This window comes from Papaver somniferum, chromosome 5 (assembly GCF_003573695.1).
Source record: "Papaver somniferum cultivar HN1 chromosome 5, ASM357369v1, whole genome shotgun sequence".
Taxonomy (NCBI): Eukaryota; Viridiplantae; Streptophyta; class Magnoliopsida; order Ranunculales; family Papaveraceae; genus Papaver; species Papaver somniferum.
The window spans coordinates 160,385,699-160,399,486 of NC_039362.1; the positions used below are offsets into that span (position 1 = coordinate 160,385,699).

Consider the following 13,788-nt stretch of genomic DNA (forward strand, 5'->3'; position numbering starts at 1 on the left):
CATTTCTGGAATGAACTCTGTTTTTTAGTTTTTTATATGGAGTTCATTTCTGGAATGAACTCTGTTTTTTTAGTTTTTTATATGGGGTTCATTTCTGGAATGAAATCTGATTTTTTTAGGTGATTTCTGAAAAAATAAGTAGAAATTAACAGGAGTTCATTTTAAAGAATGAACTGCTACAAAAAAAAGAGAGTAGAAATTAACACGGAAGGGTACTTTTGTCCATTTAATATTTTTAAGTAATTATGAACCAAACAGTAAAGGCGTTTTCCCAAAGTACTAAACAGACATGGGACCACCTAAAAAAGGACCGAAAGATATTTTTCCCTATTTTAATTTAAAAAAATCGAAATCTTAAGTTGAATTAAATTATTGCTTCTTGGGGATTCTACAGCTTGTCTTTTAAGAGAAGAGTAGTTATCGCCTTTTTCCTTCATTTGTAAATAAAAGGAACTTGATTTCCTTTTCTAGTTAAGTGTCTAACTTTCACTTCTCTTTGTTTTATTCTTGTGGGTAAATCATTCCCTCCTTCTTCTTCTATTATTAGATTGGAAACTCTATTAAGGTAACTGTAATTAACATACTTTCTGTTTGATAATTAATGTAACTATATTTGTATGTTAAACAAACTTGGTACGATCTCATATAAATTGGTTGGGTCATGAACTTAATTTATTTACCAAGTTACATATTGTTGAAATAATCTGTTGGAGGGTATTGTTTTGTAAGAGTACACTAGGTATGTCCATAGTAGATTGATACGAAACGATCGTGGTGTACTTAGTACCCTCATCATTTCATCCCCAACATGCGCTCTTCACATGTAACATATCCCTTTGGGCATTCCCTACATGTAGACCTCGTACAAAAATCCTTCTGGGCGTTCATATGTATGAGTCTAGCTCTGATATCATACTAGAGTGTGGATATCCCACTCAAAATCAATTACCACTAACCCGAATTTCAAGTTATATTATAGATTTAGGCCAAAGAATTAGTCAATGTAGAACTGTATAGCCATCGACACATCTATGATATAAATACTTTTTTTTTGGTCATCAATTTAGTCCATACTCAAAGCCACGATTTATAAAGGCTGATACTGAAATTGGCGAGGCTGATACCGGACTCAGTCAATTCATGAAGACCACAAATTGGACTTCTAAAACGAGGATAACCCTTAACCAATTTCATTCGAATTCCCTTAATATCCCTAGTAGTTTATCTTCTTCGTTTATACACTTTCCCAAAATCAGAAAAAATATCTAACCTAAAATCAACGATAAGAGCATTCACTTTCCTCTTAAAATTCTCTGGAACAGTAAAGTAAAAGGAATGGTAACTTTTGAGCATGAAGATGACAACTTTTCTCCGGAGAATTCGGGTGTGGAAGATGATAGTTTTGGAGGATTTGATTTCTCAGAAGGCGGAAAAAAAATGATAGTTTTGACGGAGAGCTCTATAGTGATATTATTGGTCTGTTAGAGCATCCACAGTGGGCGAGTATAACCAAAAATTTGGGATGAGATCGTAACACATTGGGACGGAGTAAAGATCAAATCCCAACCAAAGATCAAATTCCAGACCAAATATGGTCGCGACCAAATCCCAAATTCTAATATAGTCGGGCGTAAATTTAAAGTACGCTTGTTGCTGGGCGTAAATTTAAAGTACGCTTGTTAACGGGCGGAGATTTAAATTACGCCCGATGAAAATTCAAATTAAAAAAAAAAAAAGAATGAGGCGGACTTTTAAAGTCCGCCTGATGAAAGTTACAAAGAATGGGGCGGACTTTTAAAGTCCGCCTGATGAAATTTTAATGGGGCGGACTTTTAAAGTCCGCCTGATGAAATTTACAAAAAATGGGGCGGACTTTTAAAGTCCGCCTGATGAAATTTTACAAAAAAAAAATGGGGCGGACTTTTAAAGTCCGCCTGACGAAATTTTAATCATGTACCGTTGCGTCACAACACGGACTAAACCCAAACTTTGGTCTTTTTTTTGATCTTTGATCTTTGGTTTTGATCGCACCACTGCAGTTGCTCTTAAAGGATGAAAAAGATGATTCCCAAGTTGATCATCATACAAACACACCAGTAAGTCGATATATTTTATTCTAGGTTATGGTTTTGATAAACATTTTTAGTTTTTTTTTTTTTTTTTTTTTTTTTTTTTTTGTAATCGAATAAAAAGTTAGGGAAAATTAAATTTGACTTCAATAATCGAATTCCTAACACTGTTTTGTTTCAAGTGGATTATGATAATAATTCTGTACCCAATTTTGAAGAATACCCCGACACCTCACACCCCTGTTTCCGAGGAGTGGCTAGCTCAATATGAGATGGTAATTTCTCAGTGGAATTATCTTGATGGCCTTCAAAGACAACGGGCCTCTGATAATGTCTCTTTCAATGTTGAGGATGATTAAGATGTTTGGAAATGAAAGTAGAAGTTTTTTTGCTGTTTTTTGCAACTTGCATCATTAACATGCATAAAATCTAACTGCAACTCAGTGGATCACTGATGCAAGTATTAAGTATTTTGGTGGTGACATATAATCATACTTTTTGTAAAAGAAACATGTCTATATGGTTATGCTTACATGTAATATATATGAACTTATTATACAACGACTTACGTTGGGAATTCTTGAATGTTGGTTGTTGGAACTTATCGAACTAATTCCTACTGATATTGTTTCGAGTTTCCTACTTATGGAGTCGGACTAAATTAGTCCTACTGATATTCATTTGAGTCGTACTAAATTAGTCCTAATAATATTCATTTGAGTCAGATTAAATTAGTCCTTCTGAATGGTTTCAGAACACACTAATTACTGCTGCTATCTAATTTTTTTTTAAACTTTTTCAACCTCTGTTCTAGTTTTCTCCGATCTAGTTTTTCCCGATATGGTTTCTACCGATCATTGCCACTGGCGGGAAAAGAACGACTAGAATATGTGGGTGGTTATAAACAAGTGGGGGTAGTTTTGTATTTTTATCTATTTTATGGGTATCCCTTACCAGTGGAGGTGGGTTGGGAACATGATGGTATCATCCCCGCCAATATTGGTATCAGCCTTTATAAATCTTGCTCAAAGCACTTCGAACATCAATTTAGTTCATAACACGTTATTCGCTAACATGTACAGTTCATTTATCCTGATGTACTTATCCGAATCCTAACAACTATTCAAGTATATAAGACTTTCTCTTTCACATGGTTCAAATCCGAGGAGGTAAAAATAAACTGTTTTTTAGTCTTAAGATTTTATTCGTCCATAATGTTGTTTATATACTTTCTCACATTTTTTTACGCCTATTTTTCTATAAAACTCTAACGATAATGAAGTGGCGTTTTATATTTTGGTGATATATTTTTACTAAAAACTCTAAACTTGCATTAAAAATGAGCACAATCCAAAAAAAATATAACATCGTGATCTAACACTTCGAAAATCGGTCGTTGTAAATTAACAATCAAAACTGAAATTAGAAGATGGTGAGTTCGATATATCGGATTGTGCTAATATTTGGTAGCAAATTAACAATAAGAAAAACATACCGCCGAAATGTTAGCTTCGTATCCATTATCTTCCAGTTTTATAAACGCCAAAATTGTTTTTTATTTCTTTGATGGGTTAGTACAATGGTTGGTTGCAATTCTAAATGCTAAATGGCGATAACAAAATCCAGGGTTAGATGTCAAAATTGTGATAAAATAACGTTGCGATAGAAAGTAACGACAATAGTGTCATTAAGGTCATATATATGATGCAAGTATTTTATTAAAAAGTAATACCTTTGTCATCCATTTAGTCCACGTCACCACATTCCTCATCACCCCAATTTTCCTTCAACTTATTGTACTTGTCCATTTTCTATAAGACTCTAGTATTTTCTTTTCTCACGGACTCCGACACCCAATTCCAAACTTAGTGGTTGTCTACAGCGAAGTTCGGACGTACCCCCTAAATAAAAAATCCCGACTCCTTTAGTACATCATACACTTCACCCACACTGTTCCACGTGTAAATTTGCTGATAACCCGAAAACCGTACATCCCCCACGTGGAATTCTGCCGACGATAGTTAGTTCTTCTTCATCTTCAACCGCATTCTTAGGGCTCTTCATATGTCAAGTTTGAAACGAACGAGCGTGAAATTAAAGAAGATATTGATTTTTATATTTTTTTAATTATAAAATTCGAAATCGTATAGTTGAATTAAATCATTGCTTCTCGGGGATTCTACAGCTTGCCTTTCCGGAGAAGAGTCGTTATCGCCTTTTTCCATTATTTGTAAATAAAAGGAACTTGATTTCCATTTCTATCTAAGTATCTAACTTTCTCTTCTCTCAGTTCTTCTTGTGGGTAAATCATTCTCTCCTTCTTCTTCTATTATTGGATTGGAAACTCTATTAAGGTAACTGTAATTAACATACTTTCTGTTTGATATTTATGGATTCTGTTGTTGATTTCTGGTGTTTAGGGCCAATGACTTCTTTATTTTGTTCGTAAAATTGTATTGAATTTATATGATATTGGAGCAAAATAGTGGAAAACAAAGTGTGAGTACTTTCGTATGTAAAAAGATATTGAAGGGAATGTTTCATGTGGCAACAACCAAAATTAGAACTGAGTATGTTAGGACTTATAATATTTGAGTTCTGAGTGCAAAATCCCCCTAAAATGGAGTGGAAATGCATTGACTAACAAGTACAAGGGAGTTGATATTGGATAGGGTTCGTAGATGATCACTTGATAACACATTGAATTCAGTAGATTCTGGTGGAATTATTAGATATTATTTCAATGGACGAGTATTCCTTAAAGCTGCAGTGTCTTATTAATCCTTGCCACTGCCAGTGCTTTTATAGGCTTCCAGTATAATTGTTATGATTCTTAATGCGGTATTTGCACCCTAGAATTTGTATTGGTAGTTGGTATGCTATAAGTTAATATTCTAGTCTACTGTCTATATTATTGTCGATGCATGTGGGATTCTGTCTGATGCACTACGTATCCGCTATGGTATTTCCATCAGCTTATCTCTTGGAGCATTGTCGATTTGGTTATCCTGTTGTTTTGAGAATTATGTGAGTGAAAACTAGTGATGAGTGTCTAATGTTCTTCTTTGGGCCTTGGATCAATGGTCGTCCCAATATCTAAGAATTGATGTAGATTTTGTTGGCAACCAACTGACCTAGGAGGACATTGTAAGATTCATATAACATCAGTGTTTGCTATAGTAGTTGAAATTTCAGTAACTTTATTTTCATTTGGGATTTTAGATACTGGAGTTAGATGTACATATCTTGAATATCTGTGTTTCCTGACATTTATTGTTTGCCACTTGTGCGTCTAGGAATCTGTTTGCCTGCCGAGGCTCATTACATTCCTGCAATACTGGTTATCCCGTGTCTGTTTCAGCCTATTGATGAAGATGTCACGAATCCTTCCATCATTCCTGTCTGTAGAAAAATGATTCTTAGTATCCTCTGCAGTGGATAGTGATGTTTATCTCTGCTCTTTTAACTTCTGCGGGCATCAACATAGCTGTATGTGTAGTCCTCCTGTCACTGTATTCTATATTGAGAAAACAACCTGGAAATATTGGTGTCTACTTCGGGCGAAGACTTATTCAAGAGCACCTCAAACGTACTGACCCCTTTTGGTTTGAAAGATTTGTTCCTTCCCCAAGATGGATAGCAACGGCTTGGTCTACATCTGAAGATGAAATTTTGGCAATTGGTGGCCTAGATGCCGTTGCTTTCCTTAGACTACTTGTTTTCAGGTAATACATTTTTTCCTTAAAACCATGCCAAGGGAAGAGATAATGTTGCACCTAATTATTCTTTTGCTTCTACCACTTGAAGTAGATAACAGAAATAACTTGCAAATTTGTGAGGGTTGAGCATATTTTGGAATCAAGTTTCAGTTTTACTTATCTGCGTACTACCTAATGTGTTTGTAATTGTATTTTATACAGCATAAGGATCTTCTCCGTTGCCGCTATTATTTGCATGTTTCTTGTGCTTCCATTGAATTACTATGGGCAACAGATGATACATAAGCAAATACCATCAGAGTCACTGGATGTGTTTACCATTACAAATGTTCAAGAAGGATCAAAATGGTATGAAATCAACAATTCTTAATTCTTAAATGCTCTATCAATCATTTTTGTAACGTTTAACTAGTTATAACTCTTGGACATGTGTAGATTTGTGTGTCGAGACTCTTCTTACCATTTAGGATTTTTATTTGCCGTCACTTACAGGGTTAGGAATTTATGCTAGCCAGGAATTTTGATCTCTGAGTTATATGTTGTAGTTGCACACTAGCCACCAGGATTTGGGCTTCAGCTTCAGAAGTTGTTATCTGACTTATAGAAATTAGAAATCAATATGTATAACGGTAGTGTTTTTTAAATCCTTCAGAAGTACAAAGCTATAAATCATTTTTTTTAGATTCTACTCTATTGCAATTGGTACATCTGCTATTAGTGCATAGTGTTGCTGCATCCATAAAGCCGAAACATCAAAATAATCGCCTCGTCATGGTCGATCCCCGGGTTGCATAGATACTGGTAAGGGTGTCCGATACCGATACGTGCCGGTGAATCCGATCTGGCATTTTAAAAAAATGGCCGATTAGACATACATATAATTTTGTTAGTGTAATTTTATAGGAAATAATAATTGTATTAGAGCACACAAATTCAATTTAATCCCAAAAAACACTCATTGTACACCTATATCTCACAACATGTCAATCCCACATTGTTAGGGAACTTTGAAGTTCCTCTCTCAACCCTCTTTATGTGGGGAGTAAACTCCTTCACTTTCTTTTTCAAGTGTTTCTCCACTTCACATGTACAAAGCACGTGAAAGCAAGAGAGGGCCCTTTACAAACAAATTGCTGGGAAAACCTTTAAAAACTAATAAGTTTTTGATAAGCCTTTTGGAAAGTATCTGATATGGGTATCAGAGAATCCGATTTGGGTACCAACATAATCCTCGTGTACCCTCAGGTATCAGCCAATAATATTACTAAAATATGTCTTTTACCCTTGCAGGCTTTGGGTTCACTGTCTCGCGTTATATATCATATCCTTTGCAGCCTGCATCCTTCTTTACTTTGTAAGTGCTTGTCTTATGGTAATCTTTAAGTTCGTTTTGCATTTTCTGCTCTTAGATAACATTGCTGTATCTTTGTAGGAGTACAAGAGCCTTTCTAGAATGAGACTTGCACAGATTGCTAAAGATCCTGCAAACCCTAGTCATTTTGCTGAAGCTCCTTCAAAACTGAACCCTAGTCATTTTACAGTTCTTGTTCGCTCCATTCCGTGGTCATCAGGAAAAACATACAGTGACACTGTAACAGACTTTTTCACAAACTATTATGCATCCAGCTACTTATCACACCAGATGGTTTATCGGTCTGGAACAGTACAAAAACTGATGGTGCATAGCTTTTGCAAAACACTTTCTGTTTTGTTGTTTTATATAGCATGGGATTTATTTATTGGTATCAATTGTATATCTTATTCTATTTGGCTGGACTTAGTTTCTGACGTGTGGGATTTGCCTGTTTCCAGAGTGATGCAGAAAAGGTATACAAGGGGATATCACACTTTGCATCTGCTTCTATAGACTCGAGTTGTCAACCGAGTTTTGTAAGATGTGGTCTATGTGGTGGAACAGCACACTCTTTCAAGATGCTCTCTAGAAATGAGAGTATCATCATTGAGGAGAACAAACCTGGCCTTTCCCACTTAGATTCAACAAGGAGCCGTGAGGTTGTATATCAATCTGGTTTGGATGACCCTGGTTGTAGTTTTTTTTGCTTACTCTGTTTAATGCGTGTCAGTCCTTTCTTTATACCTTCAAGTGTTTTGAATTCTATTATGTTTGTTTGTTTTTTCTCTATTCTGTGTGCGGTCAAACGTTTACTTGCCCGGTAGTAGCCATTTTCATACTTCCTAAGAATTCTTTTAGCAGCTACTCTTAGATGGAGTTATAATAGTATAGGGTTTCTTATTGCTTTAAAAGGTTCATATCAGTAGTTTATATGACTAGAGGAGAGACTTATCACCCAAAAAGTTAATAAAGTCGAAAAAGGTAGTCACAATAAATTCTTGATTCAACAGGGAAATTTCTGGCCCTAAAATATTCTTTGTAGACATCTTCATAAGTTATACCTACGAACTCACTAAGAGACAAAATCATGCTAACCATAGAGGTTAAACAAATAAAAAAATTGTTCGCAAATTGCCTATATTTGTTTCCAGTACTTCTGTACATCTGTAGTTACTTTAGTCATTATTTTTGTAAGTAACAGTCATGTCCTTTATTATTTGTTATCTTCAAAAGATGCACATATCTTGCTTGATTTTTCTATGTGAAGCGGCCAGGATTGAGATAACCTTCATTAATTTTGATAATATTGTTGATTATTTTCGCAGGAATGCGCTGCTGCCTTAGTGTTCTTCAAAACGCGCTATGCTGCTTTTGTTGTTTCCAAGGTTCTGCAATCATCAAATCCGATGATTTGGGTCACTGATTTGGCTCCAGAACCACAAGATGTTTATTGGTCAAACCTTTGTATCCCGTACAGGCAGTTATGGATTCGCAAGATCTTAACTCTTCTAGCTACTACAGTGTTCATGTTCTTGTTTCTTGTTCCCGTGACTCTCGTCCAAGGTCTTTCTCAGCTAGACAAGTTACAACAAACCTTCGGATTTCTTAAGGGCTTACTGGATACGTAAGTAAATTTATATGATTATCAAGTTTTAACAGTTTATTTCGGTATCTCAGGGTTTAAGGTGTATCTTGATTAGTTTGCATTATGTGGATTGTGATACTTTAAATATTAGTTTACCCAAACCTGAGGTTTTAGCTTTATATTGGAGAAACTTCGATGGGAAGCCAACCTTAAAAGATCCATCTTTCAAAATGATAATCTTTTTCACAGTAACCAACATTATGTATAGATTAACGCAAGCACTAGTGTTTAAAATGTCATCATGGACATTTGATTTCCTGTTTATCAAGTTCGCTATAGAGGTGTTTGGCATCACAATAGCTGACACTGTACGTTGTAGATGTTAAGAAACTATGTGTGGCTGTTCTGTTTGAAACCCGTAGATGAAAGGCCACTCCTTACAGTGTATATGGTTAACAAGTTAACACCATACATTGAAGGTTTGCTTCTGTTTTATTATTACTGAAGCTCGTCAGTATGCGGGTACTTTCTGTTTATATCAATGCGATTTGCATCTTTCGAAACGCCGTGTTAGGTATTTTCTGAAATGTTTCTTTTGAAAACCAACCAAATCATTGATGGCGTTGAATTTGAAATTTTAGGAAGTTGTCAATTTTCTTTCAAAATTGCCACTTCAGAGAAAAACCGGAAGATGTGTTGCTTTATCTATTTAATTATAACCACTTGCTTTTTTATGTCTACATACAAAACTTAGTTTTTAGTAGATTTAATTCACATGCCATCGCCAATCAAATTTTTTTTTTTTTTAATTTTGTTGACAGCATCTTGAGTTCTTATTGTTGGATTATGTACTTATTGGACGACTTACATAATGTAATATAGCAATCGCGTAATCAAAAATGGACTAATAGGAACTGTGACTGGTTTTGGGTATTAACTTTTAATTGGGAAAATTAGGTGAGGTTTGTTTTATGCTGATTTGAGTTCTTGTCCCATCTTAGATTCTCTTGCTATTCTTCATGTGAACAGTCTTCGAATTGGATATAAAGTATGCCCCACTCTTGTGGCTAGGTGGATATTTACCTAGCTTAATAGAAATTTGATTTGAAATAGTTTTGGAGGATTTACTACACGTGACGAAACTCTTCAGCACACTTTTCAATAGTCTTGCATATTTGATATAGAAATGAATAAGAATTGTGTAAAGAAACGTGGGAACTAACTCCCAGGATCCATCTATATGTGCAGGAAGTACGTAAGGCAATTGGTGACAGGTTACCTACCAAGTGTAATATTGATGTTATTTTTATATAGTGTACCTCCATTGATGATGCTGTTTTCAGCCATGGAAGGTTCTATATCTCGAAGTGCACGGAAAAAGAGTGCGTGTATCAAAGTTTTGTACTTCACAATCTGGAATGTCTTCTTTGTTAATGTTTTTTCCGGTTCTGTCATCAGCCAGATACATGTGATTACTAGTGTAAAAGACATTCCTACCGAATTAGCAAAAGCCGTACCACAGCAGGTAACTGTTCCCCCTAATTTCTGTTACATTTAGTGGCTTTTAACTTTGAAATTGAGTTTCATCTTTGATATTGTATTTTCTCTTCTTAGGTGCCGTATTTTTGGCCCTTCATTAGTCTTGTTATTGCATTTTCAGCGGCTACTAGTACGCACTTGATTTACTTACAAAAACTTCTGTACTTTAACTGTGTCAACTTCTGTTTTCTTTTATCCTGGCAATGAAGGATAATTAGCCAGTGTTGAGGTCTGTTATCAGCTATGTTTGACGCTTAATGGCTTACTGTTGAATTTTTTATTTGTGTTCAATGATTGCGCAGGCAACGTTTTTCATCACCTATGTTCTGACATCTGGTTGGGCCAGTATATGCACTGAAATCGTGCAGCCTTTTGGTCTTCTGTGCAATATTTTCTATAAATTCAAACAGCAGATGAGAAATATTCATCATCCTGACTGCGCTCTATCATTTCCGTACCATACTGAAGTACCAAGGGTTCTCCTTTTCGGGCTCCTTGGTTTCACCTCTGCCATCTTGGAACCCTTAATATTGCCTTTCTTGCTGGTTTACTTCTTTATGGCTTACATTGTGTATAGGAATCAGGTGAGCGTATAATTTTTTACTTTCTGCTCTTTCTTCCTCTCTGCTAGATGACTGCATTATTTCTACCATTTGCAGTAATGATTACCGTTATTACCATTATGTAGTTTCTCAATGTGTATTTTGCAAAGTACGAGACGGGGGGACAATATTGGCCTATTGTGCACAACGCTACGATCTTCTCACTGGTATTGTCACAAATAATAGCTCTGGGAGTTTTTGGTCTAAAGAAATCTCCAGTGGCTTCAGGTTTCACCATTCCACTCGTCATACTGACTCTGCTCTTCAACGAGTATTGCAGAAAGCGGTTTAGTCCCATATTTAAGAATTTCACAGCACAGGTAAAACTGAAAGCTATTTTACATTGAAATAATGCAATTTTGTGCACCGTAAGATGCACAATGCCCCTTTTTTTCATTGACCTGGTGTTTTGACTAGCTGGAACTGAATCTGCACCATCAAACATTGTCAGTGAAAACAGAGGAATATTGTATCGTTCTTCAAACTAGTTGGCATAAAATAACAGCTAGAATCATATTTCTCTTCTTTTTCCTACACCAGACTGTTATAGAAGGGACACCTGTTTTTGTTAAAGAGACCCCAACATTTGTAAATAGTTTCTACTGTCAATCTACAAGGTGTTCCATTTACAAATATTGATGAACTTTCAGACCAAAAATCGTTAATTTGTGAAACCAAGATTTGGACTTAGGCCCAGTTTACATAAATGTCGGTACAACCACCCTCTTCCTCAAGTAAGAACAGCTGTTGTTTTTTAAACGTAAGTGAACTTGATCACATGATTAAGATGCTTCTCTCGAGCCATTGATTGAGCTCTCATAACTCTTGAACAGTCGAAAAGATCCTTATTTTTTCAGTTTGTCATCCGTGACCTTCAGGTTTTCCTGTTTGCTCATTTATTTGTCTTAATAATATTAAAGTAATGTGTTAATTCTTTGCAACACAGGATCTCATAGAGATGGATAGACGAGATGAACAGCATGGAGATATGGAAGAGTTCCATGAACAACTGAACACGAAATATTGTCAATTCTCACTTAGTGACGAGATTGCTAAAGTGGAAGAGTCTACACATTCAACTAAATCACATTCTTTGGACGAAGACAAGGAAGTGAGGCAAGGTTTGGGATACCCAACCCTTGGAAGTCTTAATTTGAATGGAATGCAACAAGTAGTTACCTGGCTTTCTATGCTTAGTTTTCATGAGAGGAGGAGCCAACACCAAACACCCAAGTAAGCCAAATTGGTGGAATGTCCATTTCAACCTAGAGGCATAAGATAGAAACATAAATAGCAAAAAGAAAAGTACAGGTAAAAAAGAAAGAGGAAAAAAGAATCCCACAATGGTAAAGGACGTCTGATTTCTCTATGGTTTGTATATGATGGCTTTTATGTTTTGTAAGTTGGTGTCTGTAATTGTATCACCACGGTTAAGTAGTGATTTTATTAAACTTTACCACTTTCGAAACATTTGTGTTTCAACGGGATCTGTCTCCTTCTCCATTAGGCATCTATAGCTAGCTCTTGATGAGTTTTGAATCAGAGCAGTGTGATATTATAGCGCTGGTCAATTTTGTAACAGCATAACATGTCAAGTTAATGGAAGTGAATGTGATCCCAACATTCAATTCTTTTACTTTTTAATGTTGTTGATTGGATTTTGGCTACATGTATTTGGTTTCCACGGTATGGTCGATGGAATCCAGAAAAGTTTGTAAGTATGAGTTAAAAGATCCAGTTATAATAGCTGATTCAAGCCCCAGGGGTATGGGGATCGCGAACTTACATGTTACATCTCGCGTTGGTTCTGGGCGGTCTCGTTGGAATCTTACACCATGTTTGGTTACTCCTGACTCATCTGAGTCATCTGGATCTGAATCATCTGGATCTGAGTGAAATCACCTGACTCATTTGGATCTGAGTCGATATGTTTGTTTTGAGTCAGATCTGACTCATCTGACTCGGAAATAAGTGAGTCAGTGGTTTGGTCCCATGAGTCAGGGGTATTTTGTTACCTGAATCAAATGAGTCCGAGTCAGGGGTTATGTCTGAGTCATAGGTCGAGTCAGATCTGACTCAAAATGGAAAACAAACGGTCTGACTGCTGACTCGGTCCGAGTCAGGGGTTGACTCAGATTCAGACGCCGAGTCAGCTGCAAACAAACAAGTTCTTAGTTCCTTGGAAATGATGCTTGGATTTGAAATGCTTGGAGGAAGTTGAGTAAAAATAGTCTGGAATATGTCCTTTATTCTGGACCATAAAATGTTAAAAATACTGATTCCAATACCATTTGTTAGTTGTTAGTTTTTAGTTAAACTTACAAGTGGAAGTGTGAAATTTCAGTTAGTATTCAAGTACCATGGCTTGGCCTCGTTTAACTTAACTTCTTGCTCAAATGAAGCAATCCCCGGACCAGTGATTATTCAAAAGGTTTACACACAGTTCGAAATCTGATCCAGACGATGATAAATAACTGGTTCTTGTTTAGCGGTGGGTTTGCCTTAGAAGTTTTAGTTGTTTTCTCCAGGAAACGAAAAGAAGACAAGAGAACACAAAAATTCATTGGCCCATTTGCAATTTGAAGTCTTGATAGAGATGTCTTTGATATCATTTTTCAATCAGTTTTTTCTTTTTTCACTTTATCTCCCATTCCCAGTAGGATTCGAAAAAGCGTCATGCGTGCATATGGCTTACACATTGTTTCTTGACAAATTTTCATTACCTGCAATTTTTCTAGAACTCGTTACGTGCATAAACATGTCACTTCATGAAACAAAGCGACAATGGGAGCACCCCAGGTTTTAACTTCATTAGCCATCTTTAGTGAAAGGTTAAATAGTGAAACAAGGGAAGACATGTCTTGTTAAAATTCCAACATATATATATATATATATATATATATATATATATATATATATA

The 13,788-nt window shown here is 35.8% G+C and overlaps 1 protein-coding gene across 3 annotated transcripts; it reads left to right on the forward strand.

Annotated features, from left to right (window-relative positions):
* Nucleotides 1-546: 546 nt before the first annotated feature.
* LOC113283411 (CSC1-like protein RXW8) lies at nt 547-12,509 on the forward strand. 3 transcript variants are annotated; one of them, XM_026532653.1, is made up of 11 exons: nt 547-565; nt 5,366-5,794; nt 5,990-6,136; nt 7,079-7,142; nt 7,221-7,466; nt 7,601-7,801; nt 8,468-8,766; nt 9,976-10,252; nt 10,569-10,850; nt 10,955-11,188; nt 11,815-12,509. In XM_026532653.1, the coding sequence occupies exons 2-11, from the start codon at nt 5,514-5,516 to the stop codon at nt 12,103-12,105; spliced, it is 2,322 nt and encodes a 773-aa protein (XP_026388438.1). In that variant the 5' UTR covers nt 547-565; nt 5,366-5,513; the 3' UTR covers nt 12,106-12,509. The 3 variants fall into 3 exon arrangements, with proteins under 3 accessions (XP_026388438.1, XP_026388439.1, XP_026388437.1); XM_026532652.1 differs by lacking the exon at nt 547-565 and adding an exon at nt 3,995-4,423; XM_026532654.1 differs by lacking the exons at nt 547-565; nt 7,221-7,466 and adding an exon at nt 3,988-4,423.
* The last annotated feature ends 1,279 nt before the right edge of the window (nt 12,510-13,788 follow it).

Coding starts and splice junctions, on each gene's coding strand:
- LOC113283411 (XM_026532653.1), top strand. CDS start 5,514: ATGTTTATCTCTGCTCTTTTAACTTCTGCGGGCATCAACATAGCTGTA. Junction 5,795..5,989: donor CTTAGACTACTTGTTTTCAG/GTAATACATTTT, acceptor TATTTTATACAG/CATAAGGATCTTCTCCGTTG. Junction 10,253..10,568: donor CAAAAGCCGTACCACAGCAG/GTAACTGTTCCC, acceptor ATGATTGCGCAG/GCAACGTTTTTCATCACCTA.